The 26,137-nt window shown below is 43.1% G+C and overlaps 1 protein-coding gene across 1 annotated transcript in view; it reads right to left on the minus strand.

Moving 5' to 3' along the window:
- The window catches only part of LOC127603553 (collagen alpha-1(XXII) chain-like), a 33,623-nt gene extending 8,988 nt beyond the window's left edge, over positions 1-24,635 (minus strand). Inside the window, 41 exon segments of the mRNA XM_052069901.1 lie at positions 688-792; positions 1,112-1,165; positions 1,265-1,318; positions 1,394-1,447; positions 1,531-1,584; positions 1,981-2,034; positions 2,191-2,223; positions 2,313-2,354; positions 2,457-2,510; positions 2,662-2,724; positions 2,811-2,855; positions 2,952-3,005; positions 3,093-3,146; positions 3,242-3,295; positions 3,394-3,447; positions 3,683-3,736; positions 4,654-4,707; positions 4,833-4,886; positions 5,115-5,144; positions 5,271-5,306; positions 5,631-5,684; positions 5,753-5,806; positions 7,729-7,773; positions 7,855-7,908; positions 8,341-8,394; positions 8,468-8,521; positions 8,618-8,671; positions 10,095-10,124; positions 10,257-10,319; positions 10,401-10,445; positions 10,530-10,646; positions 11,507-11,587; positions 11,668-11,943; positions 12,566-12,689; positions 13,352-13,463; positions 16,993-17,073; positions 20,391-20,957; positions 21,025-21,168; positions 23,371-23,410; positions 23,412-23,505; positions 24,566-24,635. Coding sequence (XP_051925861.1) covers positions 688-792; positions 1,112-1,165; positions 1,265-1,318; positions 1,394-1,447; positions 1,531-1,584; positions 1,981-2,034; positions 2,191-2,223; positions 2,313-2,354; positions 2,457-2,510; positions 2,662-2,724; positions 2,811-2,855; positions 2,952-3,005; positions 3,093-3,146; positions 3,242-3,295; positions 3,394-3,447; positions 3,683-3,736; positions 4,654-4,707; positions 4,833-4,886; positions 5,115-5,144; positions 5,271-5,306; positions 5,631-5,684; positions 5,753-5,806; positions 7,729-7,773; positions 7,855-7,908; positions 8,341-8,394; positions 8,468-8,521; positions 8,618-8,671; positions 10,095-10,124; positions 10,257-10,319; positions 10,401-10,445; positions 10,530-10,646; positions 11,507-11,587; positions 11,668-11,943; positions 12,566-12,689; positions 13,352-13,463; positions 16,993-17,073; positions 20,391-20,957; positions 21,025-21,168; positions 23,371-23,410; positions 23,412-23,505; positions 24,566-24,618 — 3,252 coding nt within the window. The 5' untranslated portion in view covers positions 24,619-24,635.
- Positions 24,636-26,137: the final 1,502 nt, after the last annotated feature.

Consider the following 26,137-nt stretch of genomic DNA (forward strand, 5'->3'; position numbering starts at 1 on the left):
GCCAAATCCGGCCCGCGGTCGAATTTCATCCGGCCCTCGGCCCCTGTCATAAAATCAGTGCCGTCTGGCCCGCAGGTTGGGCGCAATGGAACACGTGTTGCATTGACTGAGGTCTCGTAGACTGGTGAGTGATGTTTCATGGAGTACTGCTTTCCTCTAGTGGCTAAATGAGTAATAGCATTCACTAAATGAGTAATAGCATTTAGACACTAGAGGGCATCACTCACGAGTTAACAAGACATCACTCCGTGTTTATATTGACTGATATGTCATATTTCAAATGATCCTTGCAGTTGTGGATATGTGTATTGCTTGTTCATTTCCCTGTTGTTCGAGTCAAAGGTTTTGTGACTATTGAAAAGTCATGGTGATACATTTTATGTTTCAAATCAATCAATTTGCACTCAGGAGACTTCTGTTTAAGAAAAAGTCAAGTGAATAAGCAGTTGCATGTGATATACCTGTTTCAAATGAACCAAAAGAAATTCTTAAGATTGTTGAAATTAAAATAAAAATGGAAATGTGAAACAGACTGGCTTACTAAAATTTGTTGAACAATATTGTTGTTCAATGTAAAGAATGTCAGCCAAGGTCGCCCCCCCCGACATTTTACCACATAAAATCTGGCCCCCTTGGCAAAAAGTTTGGACACCCCTGATATAGAGTGAGTGTGAATGCATTTCTTACAGTAAGTCCATCTTTTCCCTTCCCTGCTGGTCCTGGCGGTCCGATCAAACCAGGCTCCCCGGGTTGTCCTCGTTGACCTGCCTGCCCTGGTTTGCCCGACTCACCCTGAAGAAAATAAATATATTTTTTTAAGTTGGTAAACATATGATTATGACGATGATATCACGCCAACAACAAAAAAAAAAGGACATGAATTCTTTAGTGTGATTATGTTAATAATATGAATATTTCGGTTGCCTGATCATAAGTACTGTAAAATGATGCAATATTTATACATTTTCACAACTTAATCTTATGTAATTTGATAATCCAGAAGAGTGTATCAACCTGCTGATAATATAAATATCAGTGACCCCCGCCGTATGCCGTACTGTAACACCTATGCAAACATATCATGAGAGCACATGAAATTGAAGCATGTGACCTTGTCTCCTCTCTCTCCAGCAGGACCAGGAGGCCCAGCGATACCCGGTAAACCCTAAAATAAAATAGATAACAAACAAACAAACATATATTGAAACATGGTAAATTTTAATCTAGTCACAAAGTATACATCAAATTGGTCATGTGGACCTACCAAGTTGCCCGGTAGCCCGCGAGGGCCTTGAGGACCAGCTACACCAGGAGGCCCCTGGAGCAAACACATAAGGGGTTACTTTACTATGTGCTATCTTTGGGCTTCTCAATTCAAATCAATTCAACTCACTGGGTCCCCAACACGTCCTGCCTCTCCTTGAGGTCCCGTGTCCCCTTTTGCACCCTACCAATAGGAGAAATCAAATAGAATCAATTAATCCATTCATTTAATAAATTGCTTTCGTGTCTTCACTACTCCAGTCTTACCGGTAGTCCAGGTGGACCCTTAAAGCCTTGCTCGCCAGGTAATCCTCTTGGGCCCTTCAAAAAAGTTATTAAAAATTTATTAACAGGCCTGATTTACTTGAGTAATGACATTTTTTTTCTTTGTCATTTATTTAGGCTGTTTACCTAACTTTTTAGGCTAGACCTTAAATAAAGCTCAGAATTTGATCGTTAAAAAAATCATAAACTGTTCAAAAAAAAGGATATTCATGATTCTAAAATGTATACGATATCAGGCAGTATATTATTATTAAATATGACAATCATCTCAGTTGTCCAGCTGTGACGCGCAACATTCTTATCGTATCTTTTGTGACATCTAGTGGATACTCTTACACATTGCAATAAGTAGTTTTGTATCACTCTACAAAAAAAGTCAAAAGGAAAAAAAAAAAGCCTCAAATATAAAAATATGTATTGAGAAAATCCCACCATTTCTCCAGTCTGTCCTTGGTCCCCTTTCTCTCCCTTTTCTCCTGGATTTCCCTTCAAGATACAACAAAGGCAATGTGTGTGATCTTAAATGAACATAACAGGGAAGGAAGGAACACTGAAATACCCTCTTAAATATTTCATCAATCCATTACGGGTGGATCTTTGGTTTTCTTTTCATAGACACTGTTGTTTTGAGAATTAACTTACAGGTTCACCCGGCTCAGGAATGACACTTGCTACCTGTAAAGCAAAAATATTCCAAATAGGTGTCAAATATAGCATAATGTAAACATATACTGTATATTTTGCTATGATGAAATTGAATTTACATTTCCGGGTATACCGGGCAGTCCCCTGGCTCCTACTTCACCCTGAGAGCAGGAAAAGAAGACAACAGTGTAGAAATTAATGAAAGCAATACGAGCATCATATGGAGTTGTGCACCATCAGTTAAACGATGATAATTTCTCTACCTTGTCACCCTTTTCACCTTTTGGGCCCAGTGGTCCATCCTGACCCCTGTCACCCTAATGAATACAGTAAAATAGAATAAATAGTTATTAAAAAATGATATATATCTATATATATATAGATATATATATATATATTTTTTTTTACACAAAGTTTAATTAAAGTTAGGAACGAAATATTTTTTTTCTTTTTTATATTTATACATACAGGACTTCCCCTCTCTCCTCTTGCTCCATCAGCACCGGCTACACCAGGTGGGCCAGCCAATCCCTGTTTCAAAACAATAAACTTAGTTTTTTTTTGTTTTTTTTTTTAATATGTTTGGAAATTTTCAGAAAAACAATCCATCCACTTACTCTCTCCCCCGGAGGTCCTCTTGGTCCAGGAGGCCCATCATCTCCCTTAGAGTTGTTGAGGGGGTTCACATTGAGATTTGCATGTGGAAAAGTCATATTTCTTTAAAAAAAAAAAAAGTTACATTTAAAAAAAAAAGCTACCTTTGGTCCGGCTTTGCCAGGAAAGCCATCTGCTCCGCGCTCTCCTCTGGGCCCCTTCAGAAACATCGTACCTTCATTAAGATGTCACACAGTACCTCTAAAAATGATATACAAAGTAATTGGAATTAAAATGATACTTACCATAGCACCATCATTCCCAGGAAGACCATCCAGGCCATCTTTACCAGGAGCACCCTTTTGAAGGTCATGGATGGAAGACATGCAGGGTCGCAAAAATTAAATATTACAGTGTTCATTTAATTATATTCAATAATTTAAGTTCAACTCACAGGCTTTCCAGCCTCGCCAGGTTTGCCGGAAAATCCAATTTCACCTGGCAGACCCTTAATAATGAAAGGGGGAAATTATTAAACAAACGAGTCAGGTATATAATGTGTCTGAGAAATATAAAACAATAAACACATGATTATATTTCGCTTACAGGAGGTCCAGTATTGCCATTGTTCCCCCGTGGTCCCGGTGGACCCTGCGGACCCTGCAAAATAAACACTTACAACCTGAATAAAAGTTACAAGTGAGAGCTTACAGAAAAATAACTTGGCAAAACCAGAAAGGTTCATTTGAAGCTTAATGATGCCCTTGAGAGAAGAAAGTATATATTTTTTAATTCTGCTTTAAATTATTGAGCATTCCGCACTCTTAAAATATGAAATCAAACTCCATTGTTCTTGCTCATAGCTTAATGTTATGAAAACGAAACGAGTCATTACGATTGGTCCAGGGAGTCCATCCACTCCAGGCAATCCACTTTCACCTTTCTTTCCCTGGAAGACAAATTAGGAGGAAAGAATTTAGATGAAAAATACATGATTGCTGAAGAAGTGTAACAATGATTAACCTACATTAGTAGGGCAGGTACAACAGTTGGAGCATATTTTCAAACATGTGAAGACGACAGCTCTCAATGGTCTAGATTACTGGTGCTCACTTTAAAAAAAAAAAAAACAAAAGCACCATTTTTTTTTTAAACGCTCAACATTAAAATATAGTAGTGGCGCATTAATGTAAGGCAATGGATTGAAAGGATTGGATTGAAAATAGAAATTAGATTTAAAAAAAGCTTTGCCTGAATAAAGTCTTAAAAACTGATTTCTTGAAGATCCTAAAAAGTTAAATACAATTGATCTGTAGTTAGGCAATCACGAGTTCACCTACCCATACTTCATTTGTTTTTTGGAAGTTACTACAGTATTGTCAGTGTTTTAACTGAAAACCATTGGGACCTGAAAATAAGCTGTTGTGGGAGGATGCTACATAAAAACAACACACTGCTCATTAATTAGCGCAAAGAATTAACATTGAGGCTTTCGAAATCCTCTCTCTGGGCTACTGTTCATTTAGCAACAAGATTAAATGCTGCCAACTGACACGGGCCATATGTTTGGCTCGCTGGAAAACATCTCAGGAGAGAAAAAAATCATCCAACCGGAGATGGGAAGGTTGTTTGTTTGTTAGCAATTAGCTTATTTCCCCTGCGAAGCATGGTCTTCCAAAGAACCAACCAGGGAATGTTTTAGTTGTTTGGTGGAAGGTGCGGATCTGGATGAAAGTGTGTTCATTGAGAATATTATGAGATTTTTCAGAGATTTCCCTTCGGTCTCAGTGAATAATGCATGAACAGGTTACCTATGGCGAAACTCAGGAATATGCAAGACCTTGCCTATGAAAACACAATTCTTACCCTTTGTCCAAACTCCCCAGGTTCCCCTGGTATCCCCTGAGGTCCTGGGGGACCCTTTGGAGCAGAAAGGTTGCTGACAACACTGCCTTGATGAAACCCATCACACGGCATGCATCCAAACATTTCTCCATCATAACAGCCCAAAGGAAACATGCGAGAAGAAAGTAATAAATCCTTACAGGTGGTCCGGGTGGGCCGTCAGCCCCCGGAAGCCCTGGGAGCCCAAGTTCCCCCTGAAATTTGGTCAAATCATTAGCATGTATTTGCATATTTTAATGAAACAAAAATATGGCGGTGAGGGGTAATAAACATTGGCCCTCCTGACCTTTTTTTCACATTTTATTCCTCACCCTCAAAATTGCCGAAATACTGTGCCATGTTTTGTTAATTCATTAAAAATACATTCTTTGTCGTTTGATTTGAGTGCGGTATTACCAGATTATATTACAAGAGTAACTCACCTTTACTCCCTGTAGACCGTCTTTTTGGTACTAGAAAAAAAAGGGATATTTGGTCCATTTGTAAAATGAAATTAAAGTGTTTTCAATATCATCTTGTCAGAAAATTATTTTCTATTTTTTTTGTACGCGTGTGTGTGCATGTGCTTTGGCACTTACCCCATGACCAGGTAATCCGGGGATTCCTCGCTCTCCCTGTGACACGATTCCCAGAGTAATAAAGAGCCCATCACAATTAAGAACTCCTAAATTTCCTCGGGCGACATGATAACGAGTAGTTCACGATAACTGTAGTCATAAGTGCCAACTGCAATGCATGCTGGTCGTGTGTTTGTCCGTGCACATTTCAGGCAGACAAATGAGCGTGCTGACTTTTGATGGTTACGAAAAGAGACAGAGGAATGTCTGGAGTGTTTACACACATACTTTAAAAACTAGTGATGAAATGATTCATAGATGTGCGTAGTGACATTAATTATGATGCTTTATGGTTTGAGAGGGAGGGGTGGGGGGGCATACCTTATCACCTTTTACTCCACTGACTCCGGGCAAGCCAGCCTCTCCCCTCAAGCCCTGAACAATTTCAGAGAAAAATATGCTGATGATGATACAAAACCAATCACTCTTAGAACAAAACTTACATCCTTGCCGCGAATGCCAGGTTTTCCAGGTAATCCATCCAAACCGCGCTCACCCTATAAAGAGAGGAGCTTTCAAATATATGACATGAAAATAACATAACCGTGAAACATGATGAATCTTTTTTTTCCCCCATAAAAAGTTTACATGTCCATTTGCAATACATTTACATTGCATAGCCAATAAAAGAATCCAATTTATCTTAATCGGTCCAAAAATGATTATCTATTTACCACAAATAAGGTTTCCGTGTTCATCTTTCTATGTTAGCGATGTACAGTGACCCCAAAAAATAATTACAATCTCTTCCACTAGATGGCAGAAGGTACCATTGTTAACTTGTCTATACAGCGGTTGCCATTCATAAAATCATTTCAGGTTATGACTGCAAAGCACGAATTGAAGCTCCTCAACTCACTTCAATCACCTTACGTCATCATGGTTACTTGGCACAAAGATGCCACAAGATGGCGACAAAGCACTACATGAAGCTTAACTCACTTCAACATTAAGTAGTTGTTCCAAAGTAATACTTTTAAAGCTCTGGCCTGACCAAAAATAAATACATCTAACGGAATATGGGGCAACATTGTACTGTATTCATTTTGAACAGGTGCTGTTGTAGATGTCGATCATCAAAACCAGTGGCTGCTCAGGCATGTGTGGCAACTTTGAAATTGGCACCGTCGGTGAAAAGTCCTTTTCAGAATGAAATAAAACAGTCATTCCAGAGAGAGAGAGATGAAAATAGAGGTCAAGTAAATGACGACAAGTCTCTTCATCACTTTCTCGAGTACTTTTGAGTACCCACTTTTGAGCCCCAGGAATTTGCTGACTTGCAGTTTGAACGACAGGCTGCCTGTGCTGATCATGTCAAGCCGGAGCTTTTTGATGGGTTTTCAGTCTGCTGACAACCTGCTTTTCATCTTTGTTGCCATGTGACAAAGCCGTCGAGGGTTTCTGTACCAATTGTTATTCTAGCTAAGGGTCAAGATTAAGTGAGCAACACACAGGTGGCTTGTCCCTTCTGGGATCACCTTGATTTGCGCCATGTGTGATTGAGGTGTTCGAGATGCTTGCGGAAGCTCGACATGTCAACAAAGTATCTGTGGGTTTCGGGAATTAGCTGCACTGGAGCCAAAATAAGCCCCCACATGTGAAGCAGACAGGAAGCGGGATGAGTAAATCTAAGAAGTCACATCTGTTTGTGCAATTTTATGTCCCTGTGTTTGCGCTTTCAATAAGAGGACTGAGGACATGTTCACTATGAGTCCTCAGGAATGAGCATGCGCGCTGGTTTAAACAAACACCTTCATCGTTTAACCAGATGCATGGACAGGGAACCTGTTCCCACAGAAACTTAATAGGATTTCATATTTTGTGGAGTGATTACCGGTACTCAAAAAAAATAAAATAAAATGTGGAAGCAGGAGGGCAAGCCACGTAAATAAACATTTTTGGTACGAATAAAAGTATATGTGATGCTTCATTGAAAAAAAAGTACTTAATAACAACCAACATTGTGACAAATTTCGACAATTTCTATACTTCAAAATAAAAGTGCATGCTTTCACAACAGCAAAACATTGCGCGATAGTTGAATCGCCCAACTCCGAATGTTTGCGACGTTGGTTGCCTTGAAATTTTGAGTTCACTTTTTTTTTAACGGTGCTACTAAATAATACTATTTTGATGCTAATCCGGATAATTGTGCACATGATTTATTTGTAATTATTAACATTATCGTGGCAGTTTATCTGGCATTACCGGAATTATTCAAACATTCATGAGCCTTATTCAGAAACAGATTGACAAGCTAGCCGAGGTATACACCTCACCAATTGTCATTGTAGTAAATTTGGACAACAGTTGTTTTGACTTAAAAAGTTGTCATCACTCATCATATGCAATTCCCAATTTAAACACATCCTGGAAAATGTGTCAATGTGAAGCTTGGTACAAATACAGCATCACTTACGCTGGCTCCTGTTGATCCTTTTTCCCCTTTTTTCCCCTCGTCACCCTATGAGAATAAGAAATCTGGTGACATTTCCAGAACATGATGATGTTTATGACTTAACAGTGAATAAGTGCAGACACTCACAGTGACACCTTTTATTCCCGGTGTTCCTGGATAGCCTGCATCACCTTGAACACCCTACATTGTACAGCAACAACATGATGAGATGAATTTTCGAGTCAACATGATAGATGTACATTTAATAACTACATCACTGGTTTTCAACTCGTCTCATGAGGACCCGCATTTTGCTGTTGTAACTAAGCCGTGACCCACTTTAATAGACGTTTCGAACAAATAAGAAAAGGTACTGTCTATAATTACTATTGTCTAAATGAAGCTCCTCAGCTCACTTCGAATTGTTTCTTTGGCATCTAGTAGCCACCAGATGGTGCCAGAGCACTAATTGTTAGCACAAAGAACATTTAAAAAAATATAATTTAAAAATGACAACGGACTGATACCCTCACGACCCCCCCCCCCCAAAAAAAGCTGAAATGCAAATATGTATTCTAGTATAAGGCAACACTACACTGTGAATGGAATCTGTAGTGGGAGCGGATCACCCACCTTTTCTCCAATCAGACCAGGAAGTCCTGGATTGCCAGTCCGCCCAGCCTCTCCCTAATTAAACATTGATAAAAAGTGTCCAGATTTCAATTCATCCTCAAAATATATTCCCACAACAAGAATTTACTTTGTCGCCTTTTTCTCCAGATAGACCATCGATACCGGGAAAACCGCTGGCTCCCTGTCAGGTCATTAAAAAGACAAAAGTCACCGGTCGGCGAACTGTTTGGATTCAAAAAGCAAATCCGCTGTGAGTCCAGGTTCAGGAATGCCAGACCTTCTCTCCTCTTTGTCCGGGAGCACCTGTCAGCCCTATGTTGCCTCTATCACCCTGGTCAAAGAAAATACTTGTTATTCACGAGGAGCAACGCTCGAGCATGCAGGGTGGCGAGGGCGTGCTGTCACAACCTGTTAGCGCCACAAAAGAAAGCTTGGTCAGTTGATTGATTAGGTACGGTAGATTCTTGGACACAAAATGTTAGAAACGCACACACACACACAGACAAAACTGAGAAACATTTGACCAGGACACGCAATGGTCCAGGCATAATTTACCATTTGTGTTTGGACCTGTTACCCGACTGTCTAAACTCAGTTTTGGGATTATTTGAGCCTGCTCGGGTCAAGAGGCTCTTTGTGGGTATGATCTACAGCACTGACCACATCAGGTAGCAAAAGCGCTTTGTTACAGCTGCCGCTGTTGTGAAAGCGCTATATAAATCAGAATGTATTGTATTGTATTGTATTGTATTGTATTGTATTGTATTAAAAGTACCTAAACCTTTAAGGAGAAAACCTTTGAAAGTAATTCATTCATTCATTCATCTTCCGAGCCGCTTGATCCTCACTAGGGTCGCGGGGGGTGCTGGAGCCTATCCCAGCTGTCTCCGGGCAGTAGGCGGGGGACACCCTGAATCGGTCGCCAGCCAATCGCAGGGCACACAGAAACGAACAACCATTCGCACTCACACTCACACCTAGGGACAATTTAGAGTGTTCAATCAGCCTGCCACGCATGTTTTGGAATTTGGGAGGAAACCGGAGCACCCGGAGAAAACCCACGCAGGCCCGGGGAGAACATGCAAACTCCACACAGGGAGGCCGGAGCTGGAATCGAACCCGGTACCTCTGCACTGTGAAGCCGACGTGCTAACCACTGGACTACCGGGCCGCCCCCTTTGAAAGTAATGGCTTTAAAATCACACTATGAGCGAAATTTTTAAAAAATAAATAAATAAATATAAAAAAATCGAACATGAGGTACAGTGCATGTACAGTATATAATTTGAACACACGTCATTTCTTTCATCCGAGATTAGGATAAAGACCGTCTCTGCTGTCAAGTGATATTACTTGAAACAACATTGCTTCACAGGGGAATTGCCCTTGTGAATGAGTCAGTCTGAAAGGTGCAATTAGAGGCAATGAAAGCGGGATGAATTCACTTTCACCCCTTGCGACGCAACGACGAAATTGCTGTGTGTTTAAACCGCAGTGCAGAGCTGGCTTACGTCAACAATGTTTGCAGTTTAAGCAACAAATTGCACCTAGCTATGGCATAGAGAAAAAAAAATCAGCATTCAAAAATGAACAGCGATGCTGGGCAGTAGATGTAGATTTTCATGCAGTATTCCGACACACACACACACACGCACACACAGACACACACATGCAGTAAGTTAGTGAGGATGCTCTTAGACAAACAGAATGGTTAATAAGGCCCATGCAGCGCCATTAGCGACAGGTTTACTTACCTTCTCACCTCTACCAGAGATGACGTTGCCCTGCAAATAATTAATCAACATGGATTAATTATTATCGAGGCTGGCAGAAAGCCAGAAGGAAAGCATGCAGTCCGAAATGACCCGTGTGTTTGACATTAAAATTTGTTTGAGTTTGTTTGAGTTTTTCCATACACTTTCTCCCTTTTCTCCTTTGAGCCCGGAAAGACCAGTGGCACCTCGAAGGCCGGTTTCACCCTGTAAAAGTAGCCCCACACAGTGAAACGGAACCACGAACGTGTTTTAACAAACTATGACTACAAACTAGGGGTGGAAGACCTTTTCACCCTTGAGACCTGTACGGCCAGGTGCACCAGCCTCTCCCTGCAAGGAATCAAAAGCCGTTAAAGAGGAAGCGTTGTGGGAGTACAAGTCAGGGGGATGGAGAGAAGGAAAGAAATCATTCACCTTGTCACCAGCAGGGCATGAGCAATTGGCTTGGGGGCCCCTCTGCTGCTCAGCTGTAGTGGGCGTCGGCGTGGGGATCGCGATAGGAGGAGCCTCAGTCACAACCTTCTTCGGGCACTAGAATGAGATACAGTACGTTATTTCATTCATTCATTCATTCATCTTCCGAGCCGCTTGATCCTCAATAGGGTCGCGGGGGGTGCTGGAGCCCATCCCAGCTGTCTTCGGGCAGTAGGCGGGGGACACCCAATCGCAGGGCACACAGAAACGAACAACCATTCGCACTCACACTCACACCTAGGGACAATTTAGAGCGTCCAATCAGCCTGCCATGCATATTTTTGGAATGTGGGAGGAAACCGGAGCACCCGGAGAAAACCCACGCAGGCCCGGGGAGAACATGCAAACTCCACACAGGGAGGCCGGAGCTGGAATCGAACCCGGTACTTCTGCACTGTGAAGCCGACGTGCTAACCACTGGACTACCGGGCCCACGTTATTTCAATCACGCATTATTATTTACCCATCCATTTTCTACGCCATTTGACATCATTCGGGGTTGCGGGTGGGCTGGAGTCTAACAGCTGACTTTGACCAAGACCTGACAGGTTGTTAGATAATCTCAGGCCATGTTTAGGCAATCATTCAACACTTGGATAATGGCTCATCAATTGAGAGCAAGAGCGCAAGCTGCAATGCCTCTTGTCCAAAATCGACTGGGAAACACTCACCCACAACCCCGGCTCGAGAAAATGGATAGATATATTCCAAAGATTATTTGGGGATGTGCAAAAAAGGTCATCCTGAGATCAGCATTCATGCTCAAGCAGCTTGGTTCGAAAATATGAGCTGTGGTTGAAAGGGGGAACTGCATGTCATGATATTATTAGATATTGCAATATTTCATTCGAAGCCACACTAACCACTGTGGCCAAAAATAACTACATCCACGCAAAATTCCATTGATGTGTACTCACAGGCCCATTGGGTAAATCGCAGCAGGTTTCCAGCTCGGCATGTTTGGAGTCGCAGTAAATAACCATCCTCTGGAGGTCAAACTGGGGGGGGGGGGGGTGAAGAGTCACGTGAGCGACACTGCGGACTACGGAGACCGATGACACTTTGCAGAGACGCTCACATCAATTGGCACGCTGTTATACAACCTCTTCCCAATGACCGTCTTTCCTTGGATATCGATGTCCTCCCTGTCGCCAATGGGCAGTGTTTGAATGTGTTTACAGTCCAGGTAGAGCGACACGGTCTTGGCCTCCACTCTCAGGGCTATTTTGTGCCAGTTGCGGTCAAAGAGGTTGTCCACTTCGGAGTTCCTGAACACAGCTCGGACGGCGTCTTTGGTTAACCCCACGGCGTTGTACTCCACCGCCTTGTTCTCACCGTCCAGCCTGATAGACACCTGACAAGAAAGACGGAGGACTGTGTTGACAGAAACCAGATGCTATGGGGCCATCATTAATGCAGAATTCATTGACAGATTATATTGAGGCTGTGCGCATTTTTATTTTCCTGGAGTTTTTAAATTCTATTTTATTCTGTTTCATTTACATTCCTTTTAATTGCTCTGTGAGTCATTAGCTCATACAATGCAAACATAACGATCAATCGTATGTTTACGTTGTGAAAATATTGTTGAATGAAATCATTTCATAAGAGCAACCCTTAAAAATAATTTGAGAAAATTCGATTCAAGGAATAAAATTTGCTCGAAGGAATTTTAAAGTACCGCTAGTCAAATTTTATAAAACACTACAATTTCTAATGTAAAAGAATTAGGAATTATCGTAAGATAGTAACCTTTAAATATAATGATTTATGCAAAAATAAATTCAATGTACTTACTGTCTTAGCATTAAATATAATTAGATGGACATGTGGAAACCATGTCACGTTTCCTTACTATTAATAATAATAATAATCAAGGTACACTTGTGAGCTGATCCTAACCTGAGTTGACATCATAATTCACCAAAAACCTAAAAATAGAGCCACTGGTTGCATTTTGGGGTTTGCTGACCCACCTGCGGGATTCCATATTTGTCAAAGATTTGCCAGAGGTACCAATCTTCTCTTCTTGAGGTTTTCCGGAATTTGAACGTCGTTACAAAGGCGTACTCATCAGGCAGCCCCTGAGGGAACACGTCTCTACGGAAAGAAAGCACACTTTGAATTATGACAAATATTAGCCGTCTGAAGCGCAGTGTTGGTATCGTCTCTAATGACGATGTACTAATCGCGTTTTTCTGTCTCCAAAAAAGCAGTCAGAGGGGTCGACCTGAGACTATTGGACCCTGTTTTTGCGCATTGTGTGCATTTCTAACCGACGTGTATGTCAGATGCCCAATAAGTCCCCCGCGAGGGACTAATAAAATTGAGGCAAATAGATCTTCAGGATGTTAAACTGCAAAACATGCAATCCAAAGCGAGTCAGAAGAGCAGCCCGTTTTCTTTTAGATCTCAGGCCAATTTGTTTAAACCAAAACTTAGCAAGAGTTAACAGTTTGCATTTTGAATGACTTCACATCACAAGTACCTCATTTGTATCAAGTGCCTTTGATTGACATGACTGCCAATTGCACGTGTCATGACAGTTGGTCAAAACCGGTCACTGATGATAGTGAGTTAGTCCTGGTGGATCGTGTTTAAGATCTCAAAATACTGATATTTTCATCTGAACAAACGTTCAGGCCCACCAAAAGGACTTGACCTTAGAAGGACTTGGTCCAAGTTCCTATACGATGCTGGACATATGACAATTGCTGCTTCAAACCAAAATGGCTGACTACTTCTTGAATTTAGCTACTTACTCAGTCTGCTGCACAATCGGCATGGTGCCAAGTCGAACGTACGCACTCTGACCCTCATCAAGTCTGGTGCCCAGAATATCTCGAACACTGAAGTAGTCCATCAGGTCGAAGCCTGCATGAGAACACGGTAAAAAAGAAGCACACAGACGTCATTCCAGCCCTGAGGTCAAGTCAGGATTTATATGGATGTCAGTGACACAGTGTCAAATGTTGGCTAGCGTGTTATAACGAGAGGAAAAAACGAGTCACTATCACTGGTGCGATCCCCAAATGGGAGTCTTTAAGTGCACGTGTGCGCATGTTTGACGTTTGAAGTGGCGCGACCACAGACCATACATTCGTGTGGCGTGAAGGGGACACTCCCTGGTACAATAAACAAACGCTGCAGCTATGGCGACGCCTGATGATGGTCGCGACGAGTTGATCCAGATGACCTGAAGGACATTTCGCAAACTCTTTTTAAAGTAGACTATCGCATCAGTACAAATTGATCATAAGTATACGGGCAAGGCTACAAAAGATTAGATTTCAACAAGCAATTTTTGAAAGAGGACCCAAGAACCAATGAATGTTTTGAGAAATCCCTTCGAAACAGGAATGGTGGAAGTAAGTTAAAAAACAGAACATAACATAAATCTTCAAAAAGATTCTGAGTCAAAGTAAAGAGTTTATTTTAAACAAACAACTTCACCTTATGCAAGTCCAATTAATGTATAATGGGAAACTCTATTGACGGGCTAACGATGAGACTCTCTATGGAGTTGTTATAATGCTTCAAGAACCCGATAATTGAAAACAAATGCTGCAGCAACACCTGCAGACAGACAAGCTTTTTTTTTTGGACTGAAACAATCAGATGTAAATGAAATATGAACGGCAACATGAACGCTATGAATGTAGAATAACAACTTTCGCTTTTTCTCCTTTATGGCAAAACACAAACACGATAAATGTTTCCAGCTGTCCGATTTGACCCCGTTACTATTGTTTTCGGCACAGAGCGCCGCTCTTGCATAGCTGACTTGCCAGCTCCCCCGATCACCAGCTTGCATTGTGCGCACTTGCACACCGCGCTGCCTCTGTGTGGTTGTTTGGAGGCCATCGTTGCGCAGAGTTGTAATTTAGACTGGCCATGCGTCCTGTATAATCAAGTCAGAAAGTTATTTTGGAAGGCTACGAAAACGACCATTGGTGGCGAGGGGTGGGGGAAATCTTTGGGAAACGCCAGAGGGTTCATGGACTGGTAGACATGGTGAAGTTCTTTTGACGGGAGCAGATGTGAATATTTGCACCGCAGCACGTTCAGACGAAAGGGTCCGACCAGACGCCCGACGGCGAATAAAAATCCGCAATAAGCCGCAAGTTGCCTCCCTGTGTGGAGTTTGCATGTTCTCCCCGGGCCTGCGCGGGTTTTCTCCGGGTGCTCCGGTTTCCTCCCACATTCCAAAAATATGCATGGCAGGCTGATTGAACACTCTAAATTGTCCCTAGGTGTGAGTGTGAGTGCGAATGGTTGTTCGTTTCTGTGTGCCCTGCGATTGGCTGGCAACCGATTCAGGGTGTCCCCCGCCTACTGCCCGAAGACGGCTGGGATAGGCTCCAGCACCCCCGCGACCCTAGTGAGGATCAAGTGGCTCGGAAGATGAATGAATGAATGAAGCCGCAAGTTGTCTCGGTCGTCACGACCTCACCTTCTTGCTCCTGCTTCTTGGCGAAGTTTTCATGAGAAAATCTGAACAAAGTTATTCCGATTTAAAGTTCTGATCATGTTTTCTGACAGGGGGATCGATTGCAATGTTAGTAGGAGCATCTCTGTGCATTTTCTATCAAACTTGTCTTATTCAGGGCAGCGGGTGGGTTGGAGCCCAGCACAGCTGGACGAAGTGCAGACTGCACTCTGGGCTGGTCAACCGCGGGGGCACAAAGATAGTGACAGACAACGATTGTCTCCAATTGGCCTCATCACATGCATGGTGCACGACATCAACCACAATGGGAGATCTTGCAGTTTACCTGCTAACGTCATGCACGAACCCCAGCGAGTCTCTCTCTGTTCCGCAATTTCAAACATGACATACTACGCTTGGACCGCCCTGATTTTTATGCAAATGAGGGATGCCACTCGAATTTGCCTGCAAAAGACTACTTACTTCCTTCCCACACCTGCAAACAAAAGTGTAAATACCCCCATCACACCCAGTTCTTTCATTCATTCATTCATCTTCTGAGCCGCTTGATCCTCACTGGGGTCGCGGGGGGTGCTGGAGCCTATCCCAGCTGTCTTCGGGCATTAGGCGGGGGACACCCTGAATCGGTTGCCAGCCAATCGCAGGGCACACAGAGACGAACAACCATTCGCACTCACACTCACACCTAGGGACAATTTACAGTGTTCAATCAGCCTGCCACGCATGGTTTTGGAATGTGGGAGGAAACCGGAGCACCCGGAGAAAACCCACGCAGGCCCGGGGAGAACACACCCAGTTCTACGTGTGCAAAATCTCGTAAGATAAACTGAAAATAAATAAACAATCCGGGCATGGGCGCAGATAGGGAATAAGGAATAGAACTGGTCTTAATGAATAACGGGAAACGGACTACTACGAGTGGTTGAATACAAATTGGCAATATTTCCACGGGCAAAAATCTAACTCCAGGATCTCTCATCCCACAAACGGAGCAGGAGTGCAAACAGTCTGTACACATCTGCTTTTTCTCTCTGCACGATGTACGTGGGTGGGAGATCTAGACAGGAACTAGCATCGAAAGACACTCTTGCAACGACATCCAAACTTTCTGGAGAAATGCTGTCCAAGTGTTCTGAGAAAGGATTAATGGGAAAAGGGGGGACAATCTCACAGTACAGTCCAACAATTTTTTTTTTTTTCAGAGAGAAGTCCCCCACATGCATTCAAAAGCCAATATGAAGTAATTTTCCTATTTGGGAAGTGCCGCGCCACACGTCTCAATGTCATGCAGGTTACATGAGAAGATCACGTCAGGTTAAAACACGGTACAGATAGTATGCTCGCACCAGACAATTCATTAGGTACATGTGTCAAATTTTATGTGATTCAACATAACGTGTATGCACGATCATGTTTGCACATTTTAGTGCTGCTGAACTACTTTGCATCATACCGAGATGCTGTTTGGAATATTTAGCTTGTGTCTCCTCGATAAAAAGACAAAATAGTAAAAACAGCTGCCAGAATGATGCGCTGCAGTTCTACACCACTGCAAAACACAATTTCAATAATTTTTACATATGTTAATCCAGGGGTGCCCAAACTTTTTGGATCGAAGATCTACTTTTTGATCAACTAACCTCACGGGATCTACACTTACCGGCGCGCGCACGCACACACACACACACAAATTTAAGATTTACCTGCTTTATTTTATTTTTAAAATATTTTTTTAGTGAAAATGAGATGATTAGTGTGCAGTGTATATTAACACAAAAAATATATTACTAACATGTACAAAGACACACAAATGGTTGTTTGTTTTTTTTCTTCTCGACACTCCTCGGATGTACTTGGGACCTGTCTTAGATCTACCGGTAGATCAGGATCTACCTAATGGGCACCCCTGTGTTAATCAATATGGGGTTGTTGTTGTTTTTTTTTTACACTTACCTGGAACTTGCTGAAGGCCGTAACTAGTGCTTTCTTGTTTAAAGCGATCAGGGTGTACCTTCATGTTTGGGCATAATACATCTGAGGAGAAAAAGACACATGTCAGGATGCAGATCAGGCGATTAGAATAGACAGCTACCTAAAAAAGGTCAGCGATTGCCAAGAGATGCCGTCACATGAGATCCGACTTGGGTCTGACTATATGAAGCTCCCCCCCTCCCCCTTCAGTTCAACAAACTTTCTTGGCAAAAAGATGCAACAAGATCTTGCACGAAAAAAGAAACATCAATGAATCAGTGAGCTTTTCATGTGAATAACGGAGGATAGGTTCCCTCAGATGGGAAAAAGAAATAAAATCCATGAATGGGCAAATATTGAACCAAGAATATGCAGACGGTTACTGAAATGTTTTCAGAAATGCATTCGGTGGACTGACACGTGGAAGTCAGAGAACACAGACATTTGTCCTCTGGGCTCTCTGGGAAAAGGTCGTTTTCGTGCGGGAGCAGAGGGGTTGTTTTGGGCCAGCCGAGGGGGGGCCCGCTCGAAAGTCTCAGTCTTCTATTTCCACACAGCCTTATTTTGCACATTGTGATGACAGAAGGAAAGACAACACTGGCCGAATTCAATGGCCGGTTTGCTATTTGTGTAAAGATGGCAGCTCTCTTACTCAAAAACACAACTTCTGTTTAGCAGAAGTAAACGTTAAGTTAGCCTGAACACATTCCAAGAAGACAGGAGGTCAGTGATTGTTGAACTTTGGTTCCATGACATTAATAACGGTAATTAATACACAAAAGTGAGTTCATGTTTTTGTGAGCTGCCCATTTCTGAAAAAAAGTGTTTGTGGGCAAGCTGTTGTGAATTTTTAAACACACTCATGATATTGTCCAGCTATTTTACAATATATTTCTCCCGCACTATGTTTCTCTGCCAATGATTAAGCAGGTAGGCTGGCTGAGGATCGGACATTTTCAAGTGGCCTACACGGAAGAACGATTGTGTCAAAGCATAAAGGTATGACGAGCTGCAGCGTCAGCAGAGATTAGCATTGGATTTGTGCTCGTTTGGCTCATGTACGCATCCGCTACATGAATTGACAAAGTGTAATTCGGTACTGCTTGGTGTTGACTAAGAAAGTGAAAATACAGAGTCACTTGTTTGTTGCTAGACACTTTTACTAAACAGTCAATAAGATTAAGGGGTAAAAAAAAATACAATGATACCTTTTGGGGGAAGAATATGCAGACCTTGTATCCTATAAATCACACCATGATGATGAATGGTATGATAATTTTGCCAACGTGAGCATGCTTTTGGAAAATTTAAAACAAAAACCATCGTGTGATTCATCATTTCAGTGGTAATTTTACTCGCATGTATCTATTTTGGAGAGACGGGGGGGAAAAAAGTATTTTCTCAACAGCTTCTTGAAGCGATAATGCAACAAACAGCCCTTTGTTGTCTGTGAAGCCAACAACTCCCAGCAGAAATTGCACCTTTTTTTTCTTTTTTTTTTTTTTTAAGGAGCGCTGCCATGACACTCAGCTCGCCGGACACAAAGAGCAGAGCTACTCCCTGCACTTGTGGCCCTCCAGGCTATAATTTAGGGCTCCGGCTGTGAGTTAAAATGGTTGCAATGCAAAAACGTCTTACACCATGAAACAGAATATCTCAAACTTATTTTTTTTTTCATCTAATGAGCAGAAAAGCTAATTGTTGATGCCCACAACAACCCTGAAAAATGTTTATTAGCGTAACCCTTGTTGTATGCGATTACTGTGAAATTTTACTTTTATTTAGTCAATTCAGTTGACCAATGTTCGATTGTGTCTCCACATCCTGTCGCATAAAATGAATTAGATTTTTTTTTTTTTGTTGCAACTATTGATTAAACGGTGAAAATAATTGAACGCTGACATCAGGGCGGCCTGCAGTGGACACACTTAAAATAAGGAGAGCTGTAATTTTCCGGGTGAAAATAGCCTGCACTGCTCAACAACTCCACCAGTGATATACTTATGGTCTCACTTGCGGTCACTCAAGTGATTGCGGAAATAAAAACTTGCTTTTAGCAAAGATTTTGCCTCTTGCCGTCTTCTCCATTTACGAAACGTTGCCAGCCAAGGGGTCAGTTATGCAAGGTTAAAGGGCAGTTTTCCTTTCAAACGAATAGCCACGCTTTCCAAAAAACAAATACCGGTAATGTTTTTTTTTTCTTTCCAGCTGAGCTAAGTGACACCATTCGGTGACATGTTAGAGTGACACCACAGAATCAGATCCAATAGAATTAGTGCTGTATTTCCTCTTTGCGGCATAAGAAACAAGGTCTCAGTTTCTTCCCTCACGGGGTTATTTTAGGCAGGAATTCTCATGCGTTTGAGTCGAGCACATCCATCATTCCCTGCGGCGCATTTATATGGAGAAAAATAGCAGGGCACCAACCACTTAGGTAAGCTACATACCGGGAAGTCTATAGGGCGACTTACTGTCTGGTGCACTTCCAATTTTTTTTTTTGCATGTTGCGCAACACGACGACCAACCAAAAGCATGTGCAACAAACAAAAAATATGCAGCAGACACACAATTATAGATTGACCACTTGTGAGGTAGGATTCTTTGGTCCGAAGCATTTGTGCCCTAAATGAAGACAACTGGCACATGCCAGTCATGGCCTCAAAGCTGTCTGCATCATAAAGAGAACTGAATTCATTCATTCATCTTCCGTACCGCTTGATCCTCACTAGGGTCGCGGGGGGTGCTGGAACCCACCCCAGCCGTCTCCGGGCAGTAGGCGGGGGACACCCTGAATCGGTTGCCAGCCAATCGCAGGGCACACATAGACGAACAACCATCCATGCTCACACTCACACCTAGGGACAATTTAGAGTGTTCAATCAGCCTGCCACGCATGTTTTTGGAATGTGGGAGGAAACCGGAGCACCCAGGGAAAACCCACGCAGGCCCGGGGAGAACATGCAAACTCCACACAGGGAGGCCGCAGCTGGAATCGAACCCGGTACCTCTGCACTGTGAAGCCGACGTGCTAACCACTGGACTACCGGGCCATGGCAAAAGTAGGGCATCAACTATTTCGGTACGTACACTACCACGAAGACGACAACCCTACTGTCGGACGTGATTCCAGTTTTTCTCCCGCATTGTGAGTCAACATACAATAAAACCTAATACGGAAATTAAAAATATAACTGCCGACGCAACAATATAGACAGCCAGCACACATCTGCGACTATTTAAAGTACCTCTTATGAACCCCACAAAGAGCGCACATGTTAGCGTACGCTTTTTACCCGGGTAAAATAAAGACCTACCGTGATGACACGGAGGACGTGGAGTCTTAAAAGCTACCATGCCAAGTGAGTAATGACCGACTTACTTTCGCACAGCCGCCTCCTGAGTCGGCCCCTGATCTTATCGATGGCGTTGAAGTCCGTCACGTGGAAGACGTGAGCGTTCTTTGGCTCTGCTGCAATCTCCTCCAGCTCCACTTTCAGGGCCTCACCGATGCCCACCGCAAACAACCTGATGCCAGCCTGGGCGGCCGCCCTGGAGGGCTCCAGGACGTAATCCTGACTTCGGCCGTCTGTGAGCAGGATGGCCACTTTCTGGACTCCCCTGGCCGCGGGTCTCGCTCCGTTTTGTTCCAAAAAAATTTTGTTGGTGGTGTAGCTGATAGCATCCCCAGTCATTGTATTCCCCCCCAGGTAGCGTATGTTCCTGGCGGCTTGCTTCACCTCCTCCAGGGTCCTGTATCTCCCCAGGTGGAACTCGGTGGTGGGGCGGTCACTGTAACGAACGACGGCCACTCGGGTCTTGTCTGGGGCTACGTCAAAAGACTCCACCAGGTTGGCCACCCATTGCCTGATCTTCTCAAAATTCTCCTTGCCCACACTGGACGAGGTATCCAGGATGAACGCCAGGTCATAGTGGACATTTTTGCACCCTGACATAACAAAAGATCCACATGAACATAGACCGTAACGAATTAGAAGCTACCCAAATACACTTACCTGCCCGCTGCGCTTCCACGTTCTGCCCGGAAAGAGTCACAGCCAGGATGACCAAAACCAGCGTGATCCTAAAGCCCAGTCGGAATTCCATTTCAGACATGGTTTGACACGGTTCTCTTGATCTTATTAGCACCATCCAAGTCTCTGCTCTGGGGAAACATCAACAGCATGCGCTTCATAACTGACAATTAGGAGTGGGAATCCTAACCTTAAATGAGCAGATGCTGGGCAGGTTTTTTTTTCTGCCGAGAAACCAAAATGTAACCGTTCTTATAAAAGAATGCTTTTGATGATGTTTACCATCCTGTCTAATGCAAATCAGATGGTTTCCCGTCTAAATTGTCTTCTAATGCAGCGTCCAGTTTGAATTTCTCCGCGTCAGCTTTGAACTTTGGCAATGGATGTCCTCTATTCTCAGGATAATAATACCATGGGTATACCAAAATACAGAAACCTCCCAGAGGAAACTGGCCTCACCAAAGATTGTTGGGAAAACGTGCCAAACTAGTTTCATGATGTCCAAACACCACGAGACAGAAAATATGACTTTGCAATTTTTAGACTTACTTCAGTTAGAAATCCACAGAGGTGATTCTGGGTTTTCTTCATAGCAGGTCTTTGAGGATAACTATTTTTGGCACTGTTGTGGAAAATTATACAGTTGGAGCGTCTTGTGCCAGTGTAGCGATGACACTAAGGTGTCACATCAACACAAAACCCCGGTTTGGCCTTATTGTACACAAGTGGTTGTGATGAGGCGGATGCGTGACTGGTCCTAGCCATAATAAAGTCTCATCACTACTGGGAAAAGATGCCTCAAGCCCAACAAAACTAACCTTCTGACCTCTTTGCATTTATTCAACTACTTTAAATATTTATGGTCTAACCAATGAATTGTCTCAAGTGTGTTTAATTCCCAAGGCCCCAACATCGCTCTATCATTACTGTGTGAATATTTTCATGTTCAGGGCATTGAATCAATCGCAACCGAGTTGTTCTGGTTGTCTTAGAAGTCAAGTCAAGTCAAGTCAAGTCAAGTCAACAGTATTTATAGAGCACTTTCAAACAGCCATCGCTGCATACAAAGTGCTGTACATGGAGCAATTTAACATGCACAATAAACAGCAAGACAAATCGGTAATAAAGGCGGTAGAAAGCATCAAACAGTAAAACCAAGAACAAATCTAAGTCATGCTGACTCGAATGCCACAAGAATACAAGTGAGACGATGTTAGACAAGTTAGAAATTATTATTTGCCTTATTTTGCCTTTGGGGCACCTTTTTTTGAGCAAGGAACGATATCGCTAACTTGGCGCATTTGATAAAATTTCACATTTTGACGCATCCTCTTTGAACGATGAAGTTTGGCCTCAGAGCATTCCAGTCAAACGTTAACAACAAACATGGCCGATAACCCCGATAAGCGCCATAGTCGGTATGCTAAAAGCTAGCGGGCTGTATGCTAACAACAAAGCTCATGGTTTTGTTTTGGTTACGTTCGAAAATGTCCCAGTTTTTTGGGGAATGCAGCATTGATTAGATGTCAAAAGTGCACTCTGTATGTAGTGGTGATAGAACCAGGTGATGTACTGTATATACGAGCCAACCAGTGAAGAGTGCCATATTGTTAAAGTGAGGACTTTTACAATAATACATTTGACTCCCAATACATCTTTGGTTGTCAAAAACACAATAGACTGCGAGAGGATAATTTACAAGAAAATTACAATTAAGATGTTGAAGTCATGTTACGCATACAGCACATTTGACAATAAAGTTGCACTTGATACCATGATTACGTGACAAATTGGAGGTGGAGTACATTTTGGAGGGGAACCACCTCCCACACCTAGCAGCTTGTGAAGCACAATCTTATTTACTTTGCGTAAATGACAGTCTTATCTGATTGTCCATTAGGTTATTTCTGCCTCTTGGTTTCACTGGCGCTATTCAGTGTTTTGGGCATGTTACAGCAACTAATTGCCACCAATTTGTCTGGGACTGCCGGCCCAAGTAAGTTGATCCAAGACTCCAAACTCTCCCCACAGGTTGTACGTGGTCTTGGTTGTCTTTCTTGGAAGCAACCGTGCAGCAGGCTAAAGGAATAGTAAAGCCCTTTTATTTCTGTCAACAAGTGACTGTTGCTATGTATTAGGATGCGTGCTTGGTTCCACTTCTTCTGAACAGCAGAAGCATCATGTTTATCAGATCCTAAAATTTCCATCAATGGAACCCAAAAGAAAAGACAAATGACGGTATTAAAAAGTAGATGATAAAGTACTGCTCTAATCAACTCTTGATTTCTTTTGAAAAAAAAACTGATTAAGAAAGTGACTTGTTCTCACCTGCCTTGTTAATCAGCTCCACTGGAGGCGCGAAGGCGACCAACTTGCCTGCAGGCCCTTACCGCCCGTATCAGCAGCCCCGCAGCATCTTTCTCCAAATTGCACACAAGTGGCGTAAAATTTGTTGAAATAATCCTGGGTAAAAATCCAGTGTGCAGTTAAAAATGTGAAATGGGTTGAAAGAACCTTGTGGATGGCTGCACAGAGTGGGAGGGAACAGTGCAGTGGTGGTGGGAGTGGTATTGGGTTTCAAGGCGCTGGTGGTAGTGGTGGAGGGGGTGACGGGGTGGCTTCTATAGCGTATGCTTCAGTCACACATAAAAAGCAGGGCCAATTATAGATCCAACTTTCAGGATATTTTTGTCCCCCACCCCTCTTAGGTTTTTACCCTTTCCTTTCAAGCTGAACAGCCTCTCTTACGTTTTGACCATCCTGCCACCACAAGTGTCCACATTGCCAACAGTGGAACCGCCCTTTCGGGGCGGACCCTGTTGGGTTGGGCCGGGCCGCACGCTTCTGGAGCAGGCCTGTGTTTAAGTTGGCCAAATGATTACAGAACAGCATTGCTTGCGACGTGCCGTTAGATGTCGGAACTGGGTGCTGTGATCCCATTACGTAAATTCAATGTGTATCCGACACATGTCGCAACATCTGTCTTTTTTTTAGGGGGAGGGGGGGTTGACTATATTTTTAAGTAGGGTATATTTTTTCTTTTTATTACATTTACCTCTTTGGATTTTTTTTTTCGTTTGCTACAACATCGTGGGCTGGTGGCCAGTTAATCACAGAGCACATTTGAACACAACTATTCACCATCACATTCACAGCTATGGGCAATGAAGAGTCTTTAATAAACACATGGTATCTTTGGGATGTGGGACGAAGCACGGGGAGAATATTTAAACTTCACGCAGAAGGGGGTCAAGCCACGAATCACACCCAGAACCGTTACAGCGTTCAATCAACCTACCAGGCATGATTTTGGGATGTGGGAGGAAACCGGGGTACCAGGAGAAACCCCACACAGGCAGCGGGGGGGAGAACATGCAAACTCCACACAGAAAGGATTCAACCTCACACCTCTGCAGTGTGATGTGGCCCACCATCCGGCCTGTTAAATTATCCCTCACAGTAAATGAGGACAGAAAGAAAGTACTGAGCCACATAACCACAACTGGCTTAATTTAAGACTCACCTTCTGTGATGGTTTTTGCGGGATGTACAGTCCGATTTCACGGGCGCAGCCATCCTGAAAATGGAAATTAGTTGTCGCACTTTTAAACCGGGAAAAGTGCTGGATGTAACCAGAAGTGGCAAATTCATGTCCAGAAATTAAAAACGTTGTCACGGTTTGACTTTAGCCGCGGGTTTCTACTCAAGAGCTGGAAGCACCTGTGGCTCAAGCCAAACTTTCGTCAATATTGGTGATAAATATTGTAACGTTCATTTATACGAAGTACTAACGTCCCGATTACTGTAATAAGGCAAACAAGCTATAACAGTACTTTTAAAACTCACCTGGGATAATTTTGCGGGACGTACAGCCTGTCAGCCCTGTTACGCGTTTCTAATGACATCCTCCTGGCAAATGACTCTGGAGACCACGTGTGTCTGGTCTTATTGGACTTAACTGCAGCATTTGATACAGTGGATCACGGTATTCTGCTGACTCGTTTGCAGCACTTGGTGGGCATTGGCGGCAGTGCTCTTGAGTGGTTTAGGTCCTATCTAGCTGACAGGACCTTTTGTGTCAGCCTTGGCTGCTCTGAGTCACGCACTGCTCCCCTGTCATGTGGTGTTCCACAGGGCTCAATTCTGGGGCCTCTGCTGTTCTCGCTGTATCTGCTCCCATTGGGTTCCATCTTAAGGAAACATGGTATTCCCTTCCACTGCTATGCAGATGACTGCCAGATCTATGTCCCACTGAGCAAGAAAGACGCCTTCTCATTAAGGCCACTCCTATCCTGTCTGGAAGAAATCAAAACCTGGATAGCACAAAATTTCTTGAAATTCAACGAAAAGAAGACAGAGGTGATATTGTTTGGTCACAGTGACCCTTGTACATTCCATCCTGTAGACTTGGGCCCCCTGTCTCCTTATTTGAAATCAACGGTCTCAAACTTGGGCCTTAAACTGGACAGTGATTTGAAACTCGATCGGCAAATTGGTGCCGTTGTTAAATCCAGCTTCTTTCACCTTAGACAGCTGGCCAAAATAAAACGTCTCCTCTCACATGAACACTTTGAGACAGTAATCCATGCCTTTGTCACATCCCGGCTCGATTACTGTAATGCCCTGTACTTTGGAGTCAGCCAGTCCTCCATTAAGCGCCTTCAGCTGGTCCAGAATGCCGCTGCTCGCCTCTTGACTGGTACTCGTAAGAGGGAGCATATAACTCCTACTCTGGCATCCCTTCATTGGCTCCCCATTCATTTTAGAGTTATTTTCAAGATCCTCCTCTTTGTTTTCAAATCTCTAAATAATCTCGCGCCACCTTACCTCTCTGAGCTCATCCGCCCCTGCACACCTGCCCGGCGCCTCAGGTCTGTGGACCAGTCTTTGTTAGAAGTACCAAGAACTAAACTGAGGCTCAGAGGGGATCGAGCTTTTTCTGTTGCTGGTCCCTCTCTCTGGAATGACCTCCCACTGAACATTTGGCAAGCTTCCTCGCTGCCCATCTTTAAAGCCCTCCTCAAAACTCACTTGTATTCTTTGGCGTTCGACTCAGCATGATTTTACTGCTTGGTGCTTTCTACCGCCATTATTA

The sequence above is a fragment of the Hippocampus zosterae genome, chromosome 7, assembly GCF_025434085.1.
Source record: "Hippocampus zosterae strain Florida chromosome 7, ASM2543408v3, whole genome shotgun sequence".
In the NCBI taxonomy this organism is placed as follows: domain Eukaryota; kingdom Metazoa; phylum Chordata; class Actinopteri; order Syngnathiformes; family Syngnathidae; genus Hippocampus; species Hippocampus zosterae.